At 33.6% G+C, this 23,744-nt stretch overlaps 1 protein-coding gene across 1 annotated transcript in view; it reads left to right on the top strand.

Moving 5' to 3' along the window:
* Me1 (malic enzyme 1) overlaps positions 1-23,744 on the top strand; it is a 160,194-nt gene that overhangs the window by 59,427 nt on the left and 77,023 nt on the right. The window contains exons 6-8 of the mRNA XM_010631170.2: positions 4,735-4,810; positions 8,779-8,940; positions 15,259-15,362. Coding sequence (XP_010629472.1) covers positions 4,735-4,810; positions 8,779-8,940; positions 15,259-15,362 — 342 coding nt within the window. The remainder of the gene's footprint in view (positions 1-4,734; positions 4,811-8,778; positions 8,941-15,258; positions 15,363-23,744) is intronic.

Genomic DNA, 23,744 nt, shown 5'->3' with positions numbered 1-23,744 from the left:
AAGCAATATCTGCAATAAACAATCAGAAGATTATCATTGGGAGCAAAAACAATAGGTTTACAAAGGAAAATGTATTATTAGGATGTTAAGCAATAAAGCGGATAGACTCCTGGAAGTAAGTGAAGTAGAAGCAATGGCAATCTACTGTTCATTCTGGCCTCAGTTAAAATTTATTTTACTTCTGTAATAGAGGAAGTATTTATTCACAAGGACTCTACCTTCCAGTGGCCAGTGTCTTCCACTAGATCCCCTTTCCACCTTTCTCACATTTTTAAGCACTGCTAGAACCTTAATTAGATTTCTTCAAAAGCTGGTGTGATGTTGTAATATGTGATTCTTTTCAGTTCTAGAAGCTATGGAACTGTCAGTTGGTTTCTTATTATTTTTCAGTTCTTTGCTGTCCTTGAAATCTGTGGCCCTGGTGTTAGCATTGACTTCTCAAACTATTGATTTCTTGACTTCCAAGTGCTCTTATGTCTTAGAGACTAGCACTGGCTGTGATTCTTGCTATTTCTCTTAGGGACTTTGCCCATGAGTTTTTTTTTTTCCTATCTGTTCTTTTGAGCCCTGTTATTTTCAGAAGACCCCGGAGATTATACCTAGTGATGACAAAGCTCCTGAATGTTCTTCCTTCTAGAATTTTTGCCACAGTATTTTCACCTACCACTGGGCTAAGTGTCCAAATCACATCTGATCTTCCTTTCTCTTTATTCTTTTCATTGCTCCATTTCCTTCTTTTCTTTTTGCAAGAAACAAAAAATTCCCAACTTAGTATTTGTAATCTAGTGTGACATAAATAAGAAAGAAAAAGTATGTGACAGGATGATAAATGTTACAGTAGAGAAAGACAGAAAGGTTCTATGGAGTTACTGGGGAGTTCCAAACACAGCTAGAGAATATGGGTCTGAAAATACTTCCAAGAGTAGCTGACACATGAACGGCCTCTGATGAGCAATAGAAGAATTGGAGGTATTGGAGGGATGCCTAAATGAATCATTAAAAGATCATCCAGGCTGGAAAGTAGATAGCTCTTAGGCTAAATTAGTTGATCAAATGCCAAGAGCAAGGGTAGAGTAAAAAATGGGAAAAAAGCCAAAGGAGCAGACATAGCAGAAGCTGAGACAAAGTGGATGTGGAAAATAAGTTCAAGAGTGAAAACAATGCAAGGAGTCCCTAGGCCTTCAATGTCATTCTAATGAAAAAGAGAAACATTGAACATTTGACCCTAGACAATGCCAGCATTCTCTGTGAAGACTGAGGATTAGCCAGAGAGTGACACTATCAGGGTTAATTGGATTAGAGGACACAGACACTGACACACACTGACACTTTGTGTACTAATACTGTAATGAACCACAGTAGATGCAGATGAAGCCTCTAGGTGGATAGCTACTACATATATGAACATTCCTGTTCTCTCTTTGGAGGAAATGAAAGTGGGCAATCTAGCAAGAGTATAGAAGAATGGGAATGAGGGTCAGGAGAACTAGGAAGTAGCAGTCATAGATAATCTAAGAATAGCTGGTAAGAGGTACTTGAGGAACTCATCTCGTTATAAGGACCTAGCTGAAGCTAGAGAGACTGTGAGGTTAATGTTTCATATCCCACTGCAGAAAGTATGAATCATTTATGTGCCAAAACATTTTTGGATGTCTTACTAGATTTCTAATCATGGAGACATTCCATTCCAAGAAGTGTATTTGGCATTGGTGAGACATTATGGATCTCTGACTTACTGAGCACTCTCCAAGAATAAGCATTTTTGCCATGAATGAATTTCTGCTTCTTCTGTGATATTATAGTTGGTCAAATGGCTATTCCAGTGAAGCTGAACACAGACCCATGAATAGTAATCTTTGGCACGTAATTGTTGTTAATTTTGGTATCATTCATTGTCTCTCTTCAAAAATGATTGTTTTCTGAGATGAATAGAAAACCTTGGCTAACAGACACGTTCCCAAGAAATATTATTTAATAGTATATTGCCAAGAATATTTTATGTAATTCAATATAACTTTATTCCTTAAGTCTAAAAATACTTCATTTAAATTTTATAATTATGTGTTGAGATCCTGGTGGTTACATAAGATCAATTTGACTGTGACAGAGACCTGTACATTCACATATACATTATTGTCATTTTTGGAAAGTAATAAATTTATATGAAACAGCATAAAAACAAGGAAAAGATAGAATTTAGTGTTAACTTAATAAACTAATATTTTTATTAAGTTAGATTATCATCAGTAATCTTTCTATGGGACTTAAAATTATCATGAGATAATTTTTATTTTCTCAGTCAGTGTAAATCTGGACTCTCATGTTTTCTGTGCTTCTAAGAACATTTCACTATAAAAGCCTTATTCTAGCACTGAAGTCAGTATATAATATTGGATACATCTTATGTGCCAGCACACTTACATGTATTGGAGTTACACATATGAGCACAATAGTCCCTGTACTTAAGGAATCTACTACTGTGTGTGTGTGTGTGTGTGTGTGTGTGTGTATTATGTATGCATGTTTGTAGATGTAGTGGATTGATTAACGGTCAACTTGTAATGTTCCGCTAAACTGAGTCAGTGTGGTCTGGGCGTGGAGGATCCACCTGAAGATTGTTACCAATAGCTCTACAAAGAGAACTGGAGGGGAGGATCTCAGCCTGTTGATTTTCTAGGAGAAGCTTGCGGTGGATGGTTTTCCTGATGCAAACTAGGCTGTTCTCGTTGGAAAAGGAGCTTGGGACCTTGCTGTCACTGGGAATGGCTGCTGCTTTCAACAGGGGAGCTCTAATGTTTACTGTGAGCATCACTTCCCGGCTCCAGTGTGGATCCCTCAGCTTGGTGGCACAAATCCTTCATCTCATGAGCATAGATTTTTCTGGCTTCCACCATTGCTCTTTGGGCCTTCCAGGTGCAGATCCTCAATACGGACAAGCATGAGACATTGCCATGGCCTCTGGGCCACTGGCTGGTCTCATAGAGAACATTGCCTTGGACTCTAAGCCTTTAGCTGGTGGAACCACTGAGCTAAATCTCCAGCCCTCTAAGCCTTTAGCTGGACTTGTGTGGGAAACTGCTGTGATCTAGGCCCTCAGTTGAATGTTTTGAGCTTCTAGTGTGTGGTTAATCTCTTGCATTCCTTGCATTTGACTCTTTGGGTGATTTAAAAAAACACACTCCTTTTAAGTTATATGTTCTGTATTTAATGTTTTCCCTTGCCCAGTCCTGCTGATTACAACAGTATGTGTTTGTACAGTAGGAAAGAGACAGATAATAAATATATGAACAAGTAAAGAAAGCTATTTCAGATATTTATATAAAGATAAAGATGGAAAGAAAAGGTAAAGATGTTGGGGTGGTGGTGCTTTGCTCTAACCAGAGAAATCCTATCTGAGGGATTAACATAGTTGAGAAGTCAAGTAAGAAATAAGTTGAGAGCTGAACTTTATCTGCTTTCAGAGGTGAATCATTCTCTTTGGTAAGAGTTGTTTGTGGACAATTGAGAGAGTAAAACCCTATGATAGATTGAAGGAGAGAATACGAAATATAGAGACAAAAACAATAAGAATATGCAAGTCTTTATAGGGCGAGAAGAGAGGTAGGTGTTCTGTGTTCAGTGGGCTATAAGGGAGGGATACGTCCTGGGAAGGGAAGAGGAGACGAAGGCAGAACGTGGAGTGTGCCTCTGCATGTTCTCGAAAATTGCCATACCATACTGAAAATTTCTGTTCAAATAATTCTTGGATTATACTTTATATAGTGGGGTGGAGATTTGATTTCTGAAACTCAGACATTATTGATAACATTGTAGTTGTCTTTTATGAGATTAATCCTGTTGTTGTGACTTGATTATTTTGTAGAAAGCATCTAACTGCTTTATAATCCTTAGGTAGGTGGTAAGACATTTTAAAAACAAGAGAATGCTAAGTTAGTGATAAACTGCCTAAATGAAAAACGTTTTTTATCTCAGAATTGTATCACTATTTATGCTAAATGTTGGAATATTTGTGGCATATTAGGCAATTTAGTCATCTCTAGTACACAGTCTTGTCTTTACACTGTGAAAATGCAGTACATGGAAGATGTGCTGGAAATGCCTGTTTATGTATGCTTCATGTTCGTTTAAAAGTACTTTTTGTATGTTATTTAATAACGGACTGTAAATGAAGCCATATGTGATGGCACATGCCTATAATCCCAGCCCTCTGGAAGGCTGAGGCAGGAGAAAGCAAGTTTGAGCTGACCTAGAGCAGTATAAAAACTTAGCAAGACCTTGTGTCAAAATAAATATTTTTAAAAAGGCTGGGAAATGTAGTTTAGTGCAAAGGGCTTGCTTGGTTCAGGCCGCAGTACCCAGCAAGACACATATAAAAAGTATATATGTCATGCCTGCCTCGAAAGCACAGGGTCCTGAGTTCGATCCCCGGTACCAAAGGGGAAAAAAAGTATATGTAAATGTCAGTGGAATTGATAATGATCTTTAAATTCAATGAAAAATGGTTAATTTTTAAATTACAAATATTTTAAATATAAGAATAAACTTGTATGGTAGATGTTAATATATTATTTAAAGTAATTTCTCCTTATAAAAGTCATAGTCTTTATTTAAGGTAATAATTTTCACTAGTTTAACAAAAATGGAGATATATTAATACATTTAAAAAAATTAAATGGTGATGACTGTTGAACAAGGCTGAAGTAAATTAAATTCCTTTGTTTATTTTCCTACCAGAGGTCTTTTTATTAGTATCCATGATCGAGGGCATATTGCTTCAGTTCTAAATGCATGGCCAGAAAATGTTGTTAAGGTAAGTCATCAGATTTTTTGTATTGAGGCAATTTATTTTCTTCTCTGTCTCATAAAGCAGTTGATATCGTATTGACAGTTCTCATAATAACATAGGATTCACTAGCTTTGCCAGTGGATATCACCTAGTTATATTCCTTTCGTGTTTGTATAGTGGATTCATTTTTTTTTTGGTACCGGGGATTGAACTCCAGTCCTTGTGCTTGAGAAGCAGGCAGCAGAACCACTGAGCTAAATCCCCAGCCTTATAATGGATTAATTTTATTCTGAAGCAGTTTAGATACTAATTTTTCCCATTATTTCTTCTTAGTTCCTTAGTATTTCTTTATGCATTAAAAGTTATTAAATGTATGATGACATGCAGTACCATCTGAATTTCTTTACACCAAACCTTTTAATCATATTTGCTGTGTTTATGCATCCACTAAGAGGAATCCAAGTAGGCAAAAGCAGTCTGTTAATTCTTTTTTTATCATTATGACATAAGTAGCTCATTTGACTTCCCTCTGTGAGTTAATGAAAATTAAAATAATAATAATACCAGGCATTTGGTAGCTTTCTGTGGGAAACACTTCAGTGGATTACTTATTTTGTAATTATTATAGTACAGTGATGAAAGGAAGATGCAGATGAGTCCCACAGTGATGCATGATTGTATGAAACTAAATGGAGGTTCCAGAGCTGGCACCAGATCCTTTGCTTGTAAACACCATGCTCTGCAATTTTCCTTGTCTAACGGAGATGAGATGTACCTCTCCTTGCTGTCATGTTCTCTTTTCCCCACTTTTCCTTTCTGCTGGATACCCAGCAACTTTAGGACTAAGATAAAATAAATCAGTATCTTTTAATGGAATAGAGTCATTTTATCTCTGACTTCTGAAGTATGACTCATTTTAGTGTGTTGTCTGATTGAGTAGTTTGTGGCCAGAATTGCTTAATTTGGCTCACCAGGCCTCATGCTATGTAAACTGAAGCATTTTTCACTATTCCCAAATTTGTGCAGTTTTTTCATTCTTCTCACCTAAATTGCTTTCTCAAATTTTCTCCCACCAACTATCCACAGATCCTATTCTCAGGAAATACGCTAAGAAATGTGTTAATTGTATAAAGCATAAATTTGTGATCATCTAAGAAGGATATCTATATTTTAACCAGGAATCTAGAGAGGATTTTAAGAGTGAACAAGTCAGTAGGTGAAATAGTACCCTGTTATCCTAACTTTTGTGTACTAAGCTGTCACTCAGCTTGGTCTTCCAACTAGCAAATCTCTATATATTTAACTTTATTAATAGCCCACCTTTATCTTTGGATTCCTAATATTGGGGCATCACTGATGTTCTTAATTATGACCATTTTTTTTAAAGCCAAGCACAGTGTCTGGCACATAGTAGGCACTTAGTGGTAGCTCTTGATTGTAATAGAAAACTGAAGTCTAAAATATTTATTTTATAGCTGAAACCATGTTAGAACATGCATGTTGCATTGTAAGTGCCACATTTCATTCATCCCAAGAAGGCTGGAATAGTTAAGAAAACTTTTTTAACAAAGTTGGAATTTACATCCAAACTAAAATCCAAATAAAGGAGGGAAGACAATATTATAATAAGAAAGGAACATATGAATGTAGGTATCTAGTACAGAGAGAGAAAGGTATGTTCTTTCTTTGACACTAAGGACATTGGCTAGCCTACAAAGCTGAATGTTATTGTTAGAATGTAGTAGAATTTAGCTTGCTTAAGTAGGAGGTAATCAAATTATTATAAAAGGGCTTGAAATTCAGAAAGAGGAATGTAGACTTGAATAAGTAGAATGTCAAATTTAAACAGGAAATGACCTCATATAAGTACTATTTGAGGGAGGTTCATCTGAAGATTTTTTATCTCAAAATTGTATCACTATTTATGCTAAATGTTGAAATATTTGTGAATTAACAATGCATGTATGTTTGTAATAAGGCATAAACTAAGCTAAAGTAGTAAATGCCTCAAAACATATTTTAAAAAGTTCTCAAACTATCACCTATGTAAATGTCCATATACACATATATATCTCTAGAGTGGAGTAATAAATAGCATTAGATGAGAGAAGAGCTTAAGGAATAGAAAGTATGAAAAGGAGCCTTTTTAAACATTAAGATCAAGACACATTTAACATAGATACGCTATTAAAAATGAATGAAAATATATGATTTTTAAAAAATCCTTTTTTGAAAATTTTGAAACTAAGAAGTGGTTCTCTGAGTTTAAATGTATTCATTTATTAATGATACATAAAACTACATTACATTTATATTTTTGTAACAAATAAGATGTTAAATACACATTTGAAATATTTGGACATTGAAAAGTTGTTTGTAATTTTAAAAACAAGGTTATAATTTCCTATAATATTTATCATCTTTTTTAAAGCCTTATTCAGAGCCGAGTTGATCCAGTAAAAAATTGTTTTCTCCAATAAAGCATAGCATATTGACCATTGCAATAATACAGGGAAGAGTTTTTGCAAAGATGAACTATATGGAATATAAAAAATAATTTTCATCCACATCTCGTGTATTTATTTTTAAAGCAATTTTACAAAAGCTGTATAATATCAATGAATAAGAAATTAAAGGAAGATACCTCTAAAGTGTATTTTAAAGTATACTCTGCAATGTAGTATGTAAGAAAGAGCATTGTATCAGGAGTTAACATACCCAGATTCTGGTTCTTTGATGTTAATCAAGTAGATAAATTATTTCTGTTCCCTGATCTTCAATTTCCTAATCTGTAAAATAGTTAAAGGAATATTTTAGGTCTCCCCTTATTTCAAACTGTTGTGACTTTATACATGAGTTCTAATGATAATAATGGTGGTAATGGGTATAATTTTTTAAGAATTTGTAATGTGTACGGTACTATGGTAAGCTGTTCATATAGCATGATTCTTTTTATGGCATAGATTTATCAACTAATATTTATCGATTGTTTACTGTGTGCCAAATACTGTACTATGTGCTGGTATACAGTGTTGAACAAAACAGAGCTAATTCCTAATTTTGTGCAGCTACTCTGTAAAGTACATTTGTGATTCCCATTTTAAATTAAAACACAAAAACAGAAACAACAACAGAAGGTTAAATTCACAGCTTTATTCAAGGCCAAATAACTGATATTTTTCCAAGATTCCATGCATATGATGACTGAAGCACTTTGTAGAAAGTCTAATACATTGTTGTCAAATTTTGCTTAAACTCGTATAATGACCACAGATCACAGAATGATGTTGTTAGATGTATTTTAATAATGATATTAAATTATAGATATATAGATTATATAGATAAATCTTCACGTGCTTTAAATGTGTGCTTCAGAAATATTCAAGGTAATTAGAAGCAAAACAAAATTCATTGAATCCAAGGAAGATCATCAGATAATAGATGTAGCTGACTGTAATAGGTATGTTTCAAAGATCATAGAATAGCATCAAGTGTTTATAGTATTTAAAGAGGATAGGTCAGTATGATTGTAAAAATAGGAAGATGGTGACAGTTTTGCATAAACTAACGATCAGAGCTGAGGTAAACCTTCTCAGTCTATCCAGGAGTCATATATTTAACTGTGAGCATTCCTGTAATTGCAGTCAAAATGGATGTGACTAGCTTTGAAGCCTCCTTAAGTTTCCTTTTGACTCCTTGTTTGAGCTCTTATTTCCCTGTGCTTTTTCTATTTGCCTTTCTTGAGTGAAGGCTAAATTTTGTGGTATGTTTGAGTCTATATGCGCACCTAATTAAGCATTAAACACAAATGTTTAAAATGTATGTCACTCAAGTTTATTTCTCATTCTTCTACATGGTTGTTATAAAATCTTTCTCAAGTTTGTTTTCTAACAGCTGATACTTTATTCCATGAGTCTTTACACATGGAGAATAGAAATGGTGCCCTAGAATTTGCAAGAATCTGTTAATATATTGCTTTTCTTTTTTTCTAGGCTATTGTGGTAACTGATGGAGAGCGTATTCTTGGCTTGGGAGACCTTGGTTGTAATGGAATGGGCATCCCTGTGGGTAAATTGGCATTATATACAGCATGTGGAGGGGTGAATCCTCAGCACTGTCTGCCTGTGACTCTGGATGTGGGTACAGAAAATGAGGTAAGTGTACCTTTAAAAGTGACACTATTTTTTGCATTATTTTGTGAATTATTTCAGAAACTTTACAAAATTTATACTTTTTTGTCTGGTTCTCCCTCAGTCCTTCAAGATGTCCTCAAATTTCTTTTTTTCAATTGAAAAACTTTTTAAAAATTAATTTTATTGGTACCTTTAATGACATTCATCATTGGGAATTTGCACCTTTACTAATCTATCTTGGTTCTTATTTTTTTCCCCATCCTCCGCCATCCCTTCAACCCCTCCATCCCTCCCTATCTACAAAGACTTTGTTTCCATTTTTCATTTTCTCATATTAGTTCTATTCCTTTCTTTCCTTTCCCTTATCCCTCCTATATCCCCTTCCCCTTTGCCCCTTTTCTTCCTGTTTCATATTTTCTATTATACCATTTAGCCCTTATTTATACTTTCAGTTTGTCACACTAAAGAAACTATTTGGTATTTACACGTATCCTGTTTGTTTCACTTAAGAGTATCACTTCACTTTCTAAGGGAAAGTTACTTTTTCCATTTCTCCTTTTCCCTTCTCTGTTAAATGATTCTTTTTTTATTAGCTTCTTTAGTCTTTTATAATGCTTTGAAAAGCATTTACACTATTATTCTACAGAGTGTATGTTTTACTTTAAGATAGCATAATTTCCTTTTTTATTTATTTTATTGTTTTCATATAATGTAGATATTAATACTTGGGACTTAATAATGATTAAATGTTCTTGTTCTGAAAGTCTCTATTGAGCCTAAAATAGATGGTTTGAAAGTTAGTTTTTCTTAAACAGTTATATTCTTTATCTTATACATATGTTTATAATTTTGAACTTTTTATGTAAATGCTCATTAAATATTTATCAAATAATATATTTTGATAAAAACAGTTACTTCTCTGGTATTTCCTTTTTCCATACCCATAGATGTGGCCTTAAAATGATCAAAACTGACCTCTTTAAACAGTTGTACTATGGGCTGGGATTTAGCTGAGTGGTTCCGCCTCCTGCCTTGCAAGCACAAAGACCAGAGTTCGATCCCCAGTACCAAAAAAAAAAAAACAACAACAACAACAACAAAAAAAACTAAACAATTGTACTATAATTATAAATGTACCTTGAACACTAGGATTTCTACTTTTGGGGCTGGGGATCTTGCCCAACATGTTGAATATCATATAACATTAGCAGAATACAATATTGTTGCCACTCTGAATGAGCTACCTTTTTAAAAAAAAAACTGGTGTTTATGAATACATAGGAAAGCTGTTTATTTTTGCAGGTTTTTTAACTGTTACTTTACTCAGTGCTCTTTTTGGTTATAGTGTATTTAGTTGATTTTCTTAGAATTCATTAATAGATGTCTTCTCCCTCAATTATATCCTTTTTGTTAGTCTTATTGCATAGTTAACACTTCCTGAAAAATGAAAAAGAGAATGGCAGTGATAAAAAAAGACTGTCTCTAGTATAGCAACATTATTTATGATACAGTCCAGCGAAGGCAAACCCTTTAGAGTCTGAGTGCCAAAACTGCAACCAAGAACCCACTTATTTATTGCAAAGTCCTAACACTGCAATTAAACCTTAATACAGAGGTTTTAATTTAGAAAAAAATAGCATGGTGACTTGTCTTGCGCACCAACAGAGAAGGCTCTGTATGCCACTGTGGCACATGTGCCATAAGTTTGCCATCACAGATATAATCAGTGGTTTGAGAAGTTTGGGGCATTAAAAATATTCTGCAAGATTCAATTTCCTGATGTCTAAAGGAATTTTTGTTTCTGTGTCTTTATTTAGGTAAGCTAACATTTGTTAAGTGCTTATAAAATTCCAGTCACAATCTGAGCGTTCAAAAATATTAAATAACGATGATAATGTGATGTAGATTTACACGAGGAAACTGAAGTACAGAAAGGGCAAGTAACCAAGATAACAGAGCTAGTAAGCGATGAAGATGAGTAAACATGAGACTTATTAGCAATTTCTTATTATTTACTAATTTTACTAGCTTTGGATACCAAAGTTAGAATTTTTCAGAAAATGAAATGTTAAATTGTCAATTTTAACACTTTTGAGAATAGTTTATATAGTATAAGAACTGCAGTCTGAATGATGACAACCATAGTTTTAGAAACTTAAAACTTAATTCTACTTAATTAAAATTCAAATTTACACCTATGTTCCTTTTTATTTTGTTGTTTGATCATATTACTGGTATAATATATACATTTGCATTGTTTGAATGAACTCTAGTGACTGAAGAACTCTTAGTAGTGACATTTCATTTGGACCTCACATCTGTGTTCTCTCAGCTTAAGCAGGGTTTACATTTCTCTTAATTTTCTTAATTTAGTGATTATGAACTTTTATTCTTTTTAATTTTTTAGTCAAAACATTCCTATAGTAATATTTTAATCTCATTGCTTTTGTGAGTCTCTTTAATTTTGCTCTTCATAATAAAACTGATGGGTAACACCACTTAGTTTTTTTTCTTTTGCAATACTGAGGATTCAAGCCACAGCCCACTCACTGAGCTATAATTTCTCCTCCTTTTTCTGGTTACAATAAGCATTCTTTAATTTTTTTTAGTACGAGTTTGCAGTGCATAATTATTACACTCATTGTAGGGTATTGGTTTAATATGAATGTCCTTTGACATGAAAACTTTCACCACATGCTCCTATGTGAAAAGGGAGTATGGCATATTCTGTGGAGTTACTACAAATTCGAAAAAAATGTACATGTATAAATGCAAAGAAAACGATCTACAAGAATGTGCATGCTGGTATTTGCTTTTAATTTTACTGTTTAGTATTCTTGAACATTTCTGGAAGGCAAATTTGGTTTTTTATCTTATGAATGATATAATTTAAAAATTAATTTTTTTTAATTCTCAGAAACTTCAAACTGAAAGTGTAGCAATGTAAGAGACAAGAACAGAGAGAGAGTTGATGATGGTTACTCTTAGCTTCAAATAAATGCTGCAAATAAAAATTCCCAAGGTTCCGAAGTTGATGCAGTGTTAATAAGTAATATAATTAGTGTATTTATCAATATATGCCCTTATCTGCTGTTTGGAGCTCTTCTACAGTGGACCCTTGACTCATGAGCTTGATTGGTTCAAGAGGGCTGATTGTAACTCAAGTTGGTTGTAAGTCAATACAGCTGAGATCTGCATGTTTACCTGGGTATACACTATAGATAACTAGAGACAGATGAATCTTTCACTAACTTAATTAACCCAGGTTGTGTTTCAGGTTGGTTGTAACTTGAGGATCCACTGTATTTTGCTTTTTTACTTTTTTCTATTAATACTTTTCTATCTCATGCTTGTTCATAAGTCTTTAATGGCAACTTTTTTTGTGATATTAGGGATCGAATTTAGGACCTTGAGCTTGCCAGGCAGGCATGGTGCCTCTGAGCTACATCCCTGGCCCCACAATTTAACCTTTTCTAAGTTCTAGCTTAATGCTGTCTTTAATTTATTCTTCGTCAAAGATTTGTTGAGTATTGCCTTCTAATTTCAAGATGTTCTTAATCCAGTGAGTTAGTATCACTGCTTTTTATGCCAGGGTACTTAGTCCATGGAGCCGTTATAAATAATTGAATATTGTTTTTGTATATTTAATTTTTTGCCAGCCAAATTTCCAAGAATGTACTCATTTTCAAGTCTTGCCTTCAATTTTCTTCGTTAAAACTATGATATTTTTAAAAATTGCTTTTTGACAGGGACATTATTGTTATTAGAAGAGTTTTAAAACTTTGTGATTTAATGTAAAAGCCCTGTCTTTTCCGTAAATGTTGTTAAGTGAATATATTGTAAATAGACATCTTTATGGTATATGTTTATGAATGTGGGAAAGAATGGGAGAAAAGAGAAGAGGAAACTTGTAACTTTTTTTTCTCAACTGTGTTGTTTTTCTAATTCACATTTTAGAAGTCTAAATATATTCCAGACGTGAAAAAATTATTTTAATTTTGGCAACCTTTAGTAGCACATTGGGCACTTCAACCTTGGCTGCTCAGACCCTGTTTAAAGTTTTCATATCTGAAGAAACAGCTCGGCTTCACCACAGCACTTGGCTTCAGATTTTATACTTCATCTGAAATATATTTTTGTTTAATATATTTTTATTTAATATGTTAACTTTTAGCTAGATGGATAGCTTTAACTCATTGTTATGTAGTACATTACAAGGAGGATGTACTGATGAGATCAAGACAATTTCGCAGGGAGAGTGCTTTTAATAATTATACTATGACAACAGGTGTGAATTTAAGTAAAGCCTGCTTCAGGTGATTCACATAGTTTAACCTTAACATTAGCACATCTGTAAAAACATAGCATTTATTATGATAAACCACCTTTGACTCAGTGGCTTTCAAGGATGATTGTTCTGTTAATGTTTATGATGTTGGTAGTTTGGACCTGGAGGGACAGGAAATCTGGGATGTCCAGGACAGCGTTGCCTTCTTCCTTGTTGATTTTCATTTTTTACAAATTGTTCATATTTCACATATAATATATTATTCATCTTTGTCCTAGGATTCTAAGTTTCATTCCAGTAATAGCAATAGCTCCAAAAGTCAGGGTCCTGTCATCTAAATCAGATCTATATGCAAATGAGAATTCTTGTGCTTTGCTTCTTCATGTAGTTTCTCTACGTACACCCGCACACCAGACATAGAGTGGTGTGTTAGGGACAGAATAATTACTATCAACATGCCCAGTTAAAACAGGAGGAATAGAACTCATGTCTTGAATGAGCCATAGCCATTCTGAATTCTCACTAAATGTGTTTTCAGGTCACCTTCTTGGGAGGTAGGGAATATTCTTTGAGTTGGCCTAAGTTCTGTTTCTGCAAGAGCAGATCTATAGTTCATTTTTCTCAGGCTTTTGACTCTGCCCTCTGAGATAGCCTTTTCTTTTAATAAGAAGTGGTCTGTTTGACAGCTGAATAACTTTCTCAGCCTGCTTCCTGACTATGGAAAGTTGACAACCCAGAGAAGTATTTTTAAAGTGTCTCTGTCCTAATTAACTCAAGGTAGCACAACACCCTGAAGAACTTCTTAGACTTTCCACATATCTCCTTGTAGTCTACTCCATTAGACAGAGGCCCTATTTACAGTTGTTTACGAAACAGACAAAGGTGATCTATTAAGCTCCATTTTGAAACATTCAAGTGTTTTCAAAACACAGTGTTCTGTAATTTCTAATTTGCAAGTCATACATATAATTTTGTTAAATATGCTGTTAGGAATTCCATGTTTTGGAATATTATCATAAATAGAACTACGTATTGTATTTCAACTGTCCTTTGCAAGTATAAAAATATATTTGATTTGCTGATCTTGGTCTTACATCCTGTAATTATGTTAAAGTCACATTTTATACTGGGTTGTATTGTTATATATTAGTATTTTCTCTGTACATAATCACATGTATATTAAAAAAAAAACAGCTTTAATTCTTCCCTTTCCAACCTGCATTCCTATTTTCTGGCTTTATTGGAATGGTTAGCATCTTTAGTATAGTGTTGAAAAGTGCTGAGGACAGATATTTTTGCATTGTCTCTATCTGAAGGGAATACCATTCAGCTTATCATTGTTGATATGCTGTTAGCTGTGGATTTTTTACAGATGTCATTCCCTGGATTGATGTTTCTTTTTGTTCCTAGTTTGCTGAGAGTTTTTGCTATAAATTGGTGCATTTTACTGAAGATAAAATATAACCCAATTTAAAACTGATTTATTAATTAATATTAAATATTGTATATACTAAAAGTTGAATAGTGCAATGTCACCCTGACAAAATCAGTTTAAAAAACAATTTAAACTGTGTAAATTTTAAAATGTTTGAGAAAAACTCAAACCTAAAAATTTTCTTTTTAAAATCATCCTGCTTCATATTTAAAGGCATAGTTAGCATGTTGTTCAAAGATTTTGCTTTTGGAAATTTAAAAAAGATATTTAAGAAAAATAGCTCTTTCCATTTATTAAGCTAATGGAAGCTACTTCATAACTCAGTAATTTTTCTTTCTGTGATAAATTTTGCCTGTAAAATCTACTTCTCTAATTAGCACCATTGCAAGATCTTAATTCCTTTTCTTTTCCTCAGAAAATCCAGAAGGTTTTGGCATTTAGTAATTGTTTTTTATTTGGCATATAAATATCATAGAGGTATTCCTTTTAACAGTAACAATAAATTTGTAGGTTAATTCTGAATCAGTGTGGCAAGACTTTATTTCTATTTCTGTAGATTCAGGAAAATCGCTCATAGTTAGTCTATTTCTCATGGAAACTTTTTTTTTAATGATAGGAGTTACTTAATGACCCATTATACATTGGACTACGGCAGAGAAGGGTGAGAGGTCCAGAATATGATGACTTTTTGGATGAATTCATGGAGGCAGTTTCTTCCAAGTAGGTATATTTTTATTTCATGTACATTTGAGTTAGATTTCAAACATCTAAAGGCAAACTAATGTAACTTTTTAAAAATCCAACATTGATTCAGTGTGGTTTAATAATTAGAAGTGATTTCAGTGAAAAAACTGCGTGTCCTCCTATCTCTGTTTACCTACTCTTAACTGGGACTGGCCTGATGATACACATGTCTTTCCCAAACATGGCATCTCTGTCGCTGTCCCCAAAATATTTTTTTCTTATAAGAATCTTTAAACCCTGTTGCTATTGAAATGCATGATTATGTATAGAAAAGGAGGCTGTGACCAGGGAAAATAAATGTAAACAAGAAAAAGCTTCCTTTTGGCAATCTGTACTTGTTTTTTGAGCAATGACAAAAATCTCATCTTCAGTCATACTGGTAGCTGGTATTTTGACACTTGTGGTAGAAGAAGCAGAGGAAGCGGTGATAAGAAGGTAATGGTACAATCTAATGGTCTGTAACAATAAAGAACCAGGGTATCCAGTCATAACCTGTGAATCTATAATTAAATCTACAGTATTTGAATAAAATGCAGTATTATATTTTCATGTAATCTAATTAGTATTTGAGTATGGTTCAAGTGCTACTGTAAAACTTGCCATACTTTTCCTTTCAAAAATGAATCCCACCTTAATTTTAGTAATATATTCTGAGAAAATTTTGTCGCACTAATTGATAATCATTCATTTTGTTAATGTATTAAATATAGAAGCTAAGTACTTTAAAAAATATTTATGTTGGCCTTGGTTTTTCTTAATTACCTTATCACCAAAATCAGATATAACTACTGATTTTGTTTTACAATATTTGCAATTTTTAAGAAGTTGTATCTTACAGCAGGAAGTGCTTTTATCAGTTTGCCCACTGCTTATAATATACTGTATTATATTAATTATAATCAATTGTATATTAATTGTATATTAATTCTACAATATACTGTATTATATTAATCATACTGTATATACCCAGTATTTTAGTGCAGATTATATTTGTCAGTATGGGTACTTTTAAAAATCACATGCTTCATTTATTTATTTATTGTTGTTATTATGTCCATTGATTAAGCTATATTCACAGAAATGTTTGAGAAACTACAGCTTAAGTTCAAAATTGCAGGATACAGTTAATTTCTAATAGTTTTTATATTTAATTCTAAATATCTTACCCAGTAAATTCATGTATAAGGTGATGATTTCCTGTAATCTTCTAAATAGAAACATTAATCAAGAGATTGTATAGAGAATGCTGTGAAGCTATAGGAAAGAAAAAGAAATACAATTCAGAATGTACATTGTTTTCTATATGTGGAAATAAAAATCTGTCTAAATAAGACAACTTTAGCCTATTTCAACAGGTTAGTTATAAGCATTTAAGAAATGATGAACTAGAGAAGAAATTATTAAAGCTTTTTGGAAAAATGAGATGAACTAATTTTGTATAGTCTGTCCGAAATCAAAAAACTTTTTTAAAATATTGAGGAATTACTTAAAGACCTTGCATAAGAAAATGGGGCTTGTAACTTTAAATGTAGAAACTTTAAGTGTAAAATGCACATGTAAATGAGAAATTTCTCATGGCTTTTCCAAGAGAAAACTGTCAAAGACTTTTTAAAAATGCCTATTGTGTTATTATTGCTTTGGAAACATTGTCTAGCTGTGAAACCTACCATTACCCAATTAAATGAAAAAGTAGTCCTGAAGAGAAGTCTACAGTTATTTTAAATGGAAACATGACTTTAATTCAGGGTGGAAGTAACTGCTTCAGGTTGAGAAACTGGGGAAACACACTGCAATGAACTTTGTAAGAGGTGCCTTTGGAACCAACCCTTTTGAAAGTGAGGAGGCAGAAATAGTGGATAGAAGTTTTGCTGCTACATGGACCCACAATTAACCTTGAATATCAGGAGTTGTTGTCACCATCGCCCACGCTATTTAGATTTTTAAGGAAACTCTTCATTTCTGGTGGTAAGTGTTCTGTTGTGATAGGGTTGGGGTAGAGTAGCTTCAAGTTCTTTCTGTTGGGTTTCTCTGCAGTGATAGCTCTTATCTTTTAGCCAAGAACTCGATATGGATGTTGTGGCATATTTACCAAGTATTAAATAAGAATATGATTTCATTTGAGGTCTGAGAAATTACCACTAGATGGGTCTATGGTCCTGCTGGACCCATTATGAGCTAAACTGTGGCTGGAGCTCCTTTATTACTGGCCCCCTTCGTGTTTATTCTAATTAGGGGAGAAGAGGTGAAGGGCTGTTTTGTTTCACATCTCTGGGTATTACTGTCAACTTTATGCGAAATAGTTCTCAACAGGTATGTTTTTTCCCTGGCCAGTTATCTGAGTCTCTTTGGAGGACTGGGGAAAGTATTACTCTCTATTTGCCATAATGTTGCAAGGTCCTTTCTTCTGGAAACTAGGTCTCTTTTTCAGTCTTTGAGTTTAAGGTTAAAAAAAAAAAATTAGGTGAGGTTTGGAAGTTGAGCAAGAGATTGTGACTTTACAGGGACAACTATGCTCATCTTTGTGGACATTTATCTTTGATTTCTTTTGATGGTACCTATTGAGTAGTAGTATGTTAGTTGTCTATTTTACCTGTCGGGATGCAGGCAGTATTCTATTAACTCTTAATAAGTCTATGTGGAATCTCAATCTATCTCTGCCTGTCTCTCTTTTCTCCCTCTCCCCTACTCGCTGTCTCCCTCCTTCTCTTCCTCTCTCTTTGTGACTGGTATAGTAATTAACCCACCCATCTAGTGTTTAAGCTTCTTCACCTGGTCCAGCCATCCTCCTTGCCATTAGTAAGCTGAGTTATACATCAGCCTTTTCTTCTGTCCATTCTAGCTGTAATGTCAGAGTCTTCTCACTAGCATATGTTTATAGTTTTGGTAAATGGTGTGTTTTCTGGTCCTTACGGAACATAAGCTCTGATGACTTTTCTGGCCTTACATAGTATTTGTGTTTCAGAATGCCCACTCTTCTGAGTTTTATGATCGCCTCTTCTGGTATACCTTCTGGTAGATCAGACTTACAGTATTTAGTATGAGCTTTAGTTTGTTCATGTTTCTGGGACCTATCTTAGTAGTGAGTTTGCACTGTGTCCTGTGTTCCTTGCCAGTTGTTAAATTCTATGTCTCAAATGAGTACCTGAAGATCAATAAACTATCCCTTATGTAATCTTACATTCCAGCCCCTTTGATCAGAACACCATCAGAATTTACTCACATTAATATAAGCTATTTAGATCTTGCAGTTCCTTTGAGAAATAGTCACTTTTTCCCTACCCCTTGAATGTCCTGGATGACTTACATTGCTATTTGAGTCTAGGGATGTGTAGGGGAGGCAGGAGTAGATGGGGAGTAGAAAGCCACATGTTTTGTGGGGGATAAGCCTCTGTTTTCATCTACTGCAAGAAAGGAGGGGAAGGTTACTTTTATGGAGTGGAAAGGTTCTAGAGAATGTGGAGATTCAAGATTTTTGGAGACATCAAATCAGACCACCCCTTGTAGTGGAGTTTCATTCTTTCTATCCAGGATTCTTACTCCAAAGATAAGTTTTACTGAAGAGTTTTAGAGCTTAACTACTCTAAGAGTACAGTTTTAGAGTTTAACTTTAGAGTTTGACTATTCTAATCTTTAAGCCAAGTTCCTTGTCATCATATTCCTCTGTCCAGGAGCTAAGGATCTGAATATATCTTTGTATCTATGAGAAAGGCCTTCTGGCTTTCATAGTGGCAGTTGCTTGATAGCAACTTTGGGCTTTTCCCATTGTTCTTACAGTTATTATTTCTCCAAACATCTGAAGTATCATTCCCCTTAACATGTTTTTGGTATACTATCTCACTTACCTCCTGAGAGAACTTTAATAGCTGGACTGTCACCTTGTGCCAGGGATTGATTCTCTGTGCTCCATTTACAACCAGTAATGGGGGTTCTCACTGCCAGCCTGACTGAGTGATCAAGATTCAAAGCCCTATTTAATCACCTGCTTTCCCTGAATACTCTGGGTTCTAACTGTCACAGATGAGGTTACCTGGGAGGCATGGTCTGAAATGAAGGTTAGTGTTCAAGAGGCTTATAACAAATGTCCTTGAGAAGATTAGGGAAGCAGGAACAGGCAGACAGAAGTTGAGCTACAATGTGGGCACAGTAACAGCTTCCACTGAATCAGTTTGGGAATTCCAGAGCTAAACTGGCTCTTCAGGGTTGTCACCAGGTGATTGGGATGGCCAGACTTTTACCTTTCTGTACCAGTCATTGGGTGTGGATCACCCTGGGAAAGAACATTGGCTGTGCTCTGTGGTGAAGTGGCTGTGTATACCTGAGGCAATCCCTGAGACACAACACTGGGGTGGGGAGATTTTTCCTTCCCTTCATTAAATAATACCTGGCATATTTATAATTAATTATTTACATCTGTATATATCTACACACTAATAAGTTCCATGAGAACAGAAATTTTTTTCCTAACTTCGCTGCCATTTCTCCAGTTGCTAATATATTATTGTGTGATAAGTACTTTATAAACGTTTGTTAGGTAAATAGTAGAATTTGATTTTTTCAACTATAACTTTAGAGCTTTGGCTGTGTGTCTGAAACAGACTGGAGAAGCTAGTAAGTTGGTCTTAGTCTGGAAAGTTCACATACACTGTGTTGCCTCTGAGTTATCGTGGCCAGATTTACTAAATTTATTTTTAATATTCTGTTTTCTAAATAAATTGTGTGTGTGTGTGTGCGTATGTGCATGCAGGCACTTGTAACACATATTTGCAGTTAAGTTCCATAGCAAGTGGATGTGTTAAATCTTTTGTCCTCCCTAAAGGAAAGGATTTTCTATTGCTCTCTCATCCTTCTCTCTCTGCCACTTCTACTGAAGTTAATTTTATGATTGACTTTCTGTGCTATCTTCCTCCATCTTTTCTAAGTTATGGTCTTGTATACCTGTTTTTTTTTTTTTTTAGATTAGTGGGCTACAGTGGTACCTTGGTTCATGAATGCTTTTGTTTGTAAACAATTTGTTTCCCAAACAGAAGTGTTTGGCAGAATTTTGTTTTTGTTTGCAAACTCAGCATCGGGTGACAGACATGACTATGGACATCTTCCCCACACAAACACAAATGTAGTCATCTTTTCCAAAATCATAGAATTAAGTTGATGAGCTGAGCTGAGGCAGGTGATTTTATTCTATAAATCTTAGAGGCCTTTTGGATTTTTTTCTATAAACCTTTGAGGCCCTTTGAATTTCACCTGTAACTTTGATCAGTGTACTTTACTTTGATTTGCATGAGAAATTTAATGAAAACACATAACTGTATTGGACACTACTTGCCATTCTTTCCTTTTGTCCAAAGGTGATATAAACCATTTGGAAAACAAAAACAAAAACAAAAGACCCTTTCAAACAGAAATAATATTTGCCAATATGAGAAGAGTATGCAATCATGTTACTAAGGAAGAGGACTCAAATCAGGTTTATGACTTAAAATTTTTTTCATTTTCTTATCTAAAGAAAGAACAGATTCACAATTTAAGAATAATCATTTTTTTAAATGCCAAGTACTACATTTCTTGTTATATATTTTTGCTTTTTTAAAGTGAATAAAAAATATATTATGAAAGGATTAGAAATCGAAAGGCATTCATCATATATATTTGTATATAAAGATAGATATATTTACATTCTGTGGCAGATTTAAGATGCGTATGTATATTGCTGTTATCTTAATACTAAATTTGTATCCTTGTCTATGTCCATGTCCACCTTTGGAGAAGCTTTAGCAAGTCCAGTTTACTGTTTCTTCCTGAATATGGTTTATAATACTTTTAGATGCTTTCAGTAATTACCCTATTAGATTCTAATCAATTATATGAATTCTAGCATTCTTTTAATATTACTATTAGTGCTTTACACTGGTTTTATTCTATTTTCAGGAGTCTTATGAATGTATTATTGTGCTGTGCCTCTTTTTTTATTTTTGTTTTTACTAGAATGTAAGATGTTGGAAAAAGAACTTTATTATCAAGGGATTGCTTTTTTCCTGACTATCCCACATTATATTGTACCATCCAGGAGGTATAAAATATTACTATTGAAACCATTACTTAAACATTGGTTCTTACTTTCATGAAACTATAGTGACATATATCTGAAAGAAAGTTGATTCACTTACATAAACTAGAAAAACATAATTTTCCCAGTAAAGTAGCTTTTCCTGAAGTAAACTGAAGATTTGAATTTTAATTACATTGATACATCTTTGTATTAGATTGTCATTTTCTCTAAAGAAGAAAATTATTTTGACGAATTTCTATTGCATCACCTTTTTCTCTTGAAATCAATAAACATTGAGATGTATGTAGAGAAATTCCTCAATATTTTATAGGTTTATTAAAGCAAAATTATTATATTAAAGATAAGTGTTATTGTGGTTTGACAGTAATCTATATAGTAGTGTGCTTCTCTTCTTTGTCCTCTTTTAATTTTCTTCTTTCCTTTTTTATGCTGGAGAATAACCCAGAGCCTTGCACATGCTAGGCAAGTGCTATCCTACTGAGTGATCCGTGTTCCTGGCTCCTTTGTTTGTTCTCTTAGATTAAGAAGACGAAGTCTAGTTTCTACTTAGAAACCTGTGATTCTTATTGTTTTCCCATAGGGAATATGGGAAGTTAGAAAATAAGCTCATTGGAGATACTTATCTTTTTATATGTCTGTCTGTATCTATGTATATATAGGGAGAGTCAGAGAGATTCTTTTTTTCTTCTATTGTACTCTATTGTATTCATTGATCTGCTCTAAAAGCAAATAACTGTCAATAGCAGTGTCTTATAAGTCAGACTTAGGTATTTTATTAATCTTACCCTCCTTAATTTACATGCATTTATTAATAAGTGTGAAGCAGGTTTATTCATGTGAAAGCAGTTTTAGTTTTAAAGATCATATATATGGTTAATTTGATGGGGAAATAAGATAAAAATATTCAAATAAGGGGTATAATTTCATTATCGGAGGTTAAAGGTGCTGAAAGGAAAAGAATAAAGAAACATAATTAGGAAGTTTCTCTCATATCTTGGTACCAGGATGCCACCTAAAGAATTAGAGAGGTTAGTTTTCAAGATGGTATGCTACATAAACTAATCCAATTAAATGTATTGAAGTTTAGTAAATATTTTTGACCTAATATAGTGCTAAATCCTATTATTTAAGCCTGTAGCAATATTTGTATAGAATTTGTCATAATCAAAACATAAGAACTGTATAATCATTCATGTCAAGATGATCACATTCTACCCTATTCAATTTTCTACTATTTGACTTTTTATTTCACAAACTGTAAAGCAAGCCAGAATTAATACAGAATTCAATGTTTCTAATTTAACCATGATGTAGTGATTAATTCTTAGACTGATTTTCATTGTTGTGTCCATAAATGATGATCCATTTTTCCATAACATTACAATAATACCACATGTTGCAGTATACATGGTGAATACTGTCTTTTTGTGTGTGTGTGTGTGTGTACTGGGGATTGAACTCTGGTCCTTGCATTTGCAAAGCAGGCCACCGAACCACTGAGCCAAATCCCAGCCTGTCTTTTTTTAATAGAAAACAAAACAACTGTTAATTTTATTTTTAATCAACATAGTTAAATTAGAATGTATAGGAATTCAAATGAAAACGGACTTAGCGTACTGAGCAAATACCTGGAGTTGTCTTGATAAATTTGTGGTTCATTTCTTAAGAGACCTCATAAAATGATCTCTTGAGTGAGTTTACTATAGTTTGGGGTCTGACGCTCAGTTTAAAAAATTAAGAAATTGATTGTGCCAGCCTACAAAGCCCATGTCCCAGGGACATTTGATAAGTAAAACCTATGCTTTGAAGTAAGTCTCCACTCTATCAATACTATGTTTGGAATCTTGGGAAAATTATTTACTCTATGGAAAGTTTAGTTTCCTCTCCTCTAAACTGAGAAAATAATACTACATATTTTATGGGATTGTTTTGATGGTTTAGATAAACATACAAACACAAAATTAATTTTATTAAGCATTATAAATAATAATTTTTATTTTCCAGTAAGCATACCTAGGACCAATACTTTAGCTAGCTGGAGGCTGGACATTTTGGTTTACTATTCCATGGAACATTTAGGAGTTAAAATTGTCTAAAAATAAAATAATTATGTAAAAATATTTATCATAATACTTGCACATTAAAATATCACTCAAATTGTTTTTCCTGATTTTTAGTGTTAGTATTTTGTGATCTCTCTGTCACTCTTAAGTGCGTGAGCATATATAGTTAAGGATATAAAAATTTCTGCTTTAAGTGGGAAGATGGAGTAGAATTAACCATCCTTAAAG

The sequence above is a fragment of the Fukomys damarensis genome, unplaced genomic scaffold, assembly GCF_012274545.1.
Source record: "Fukomys damarensis isolate Sample0158 unplaced genomic scaffold, DMR_v1.0_HiC HiC_scaffold_14, whole genome shotgun sequence".
NCBI classification, from domain to species: domain Eukaryota; kingdom Metazoa; phylum Chordata; class Mammalia; order Rodentia; family Bathyergidae; genus Fukomys; species Fukomys damarensis.
The sequence above is the reverse complement of the archived record's forward strand: the minus strand, read 5'-3'. Positions and strand labels throughout refer to the sequence as shown.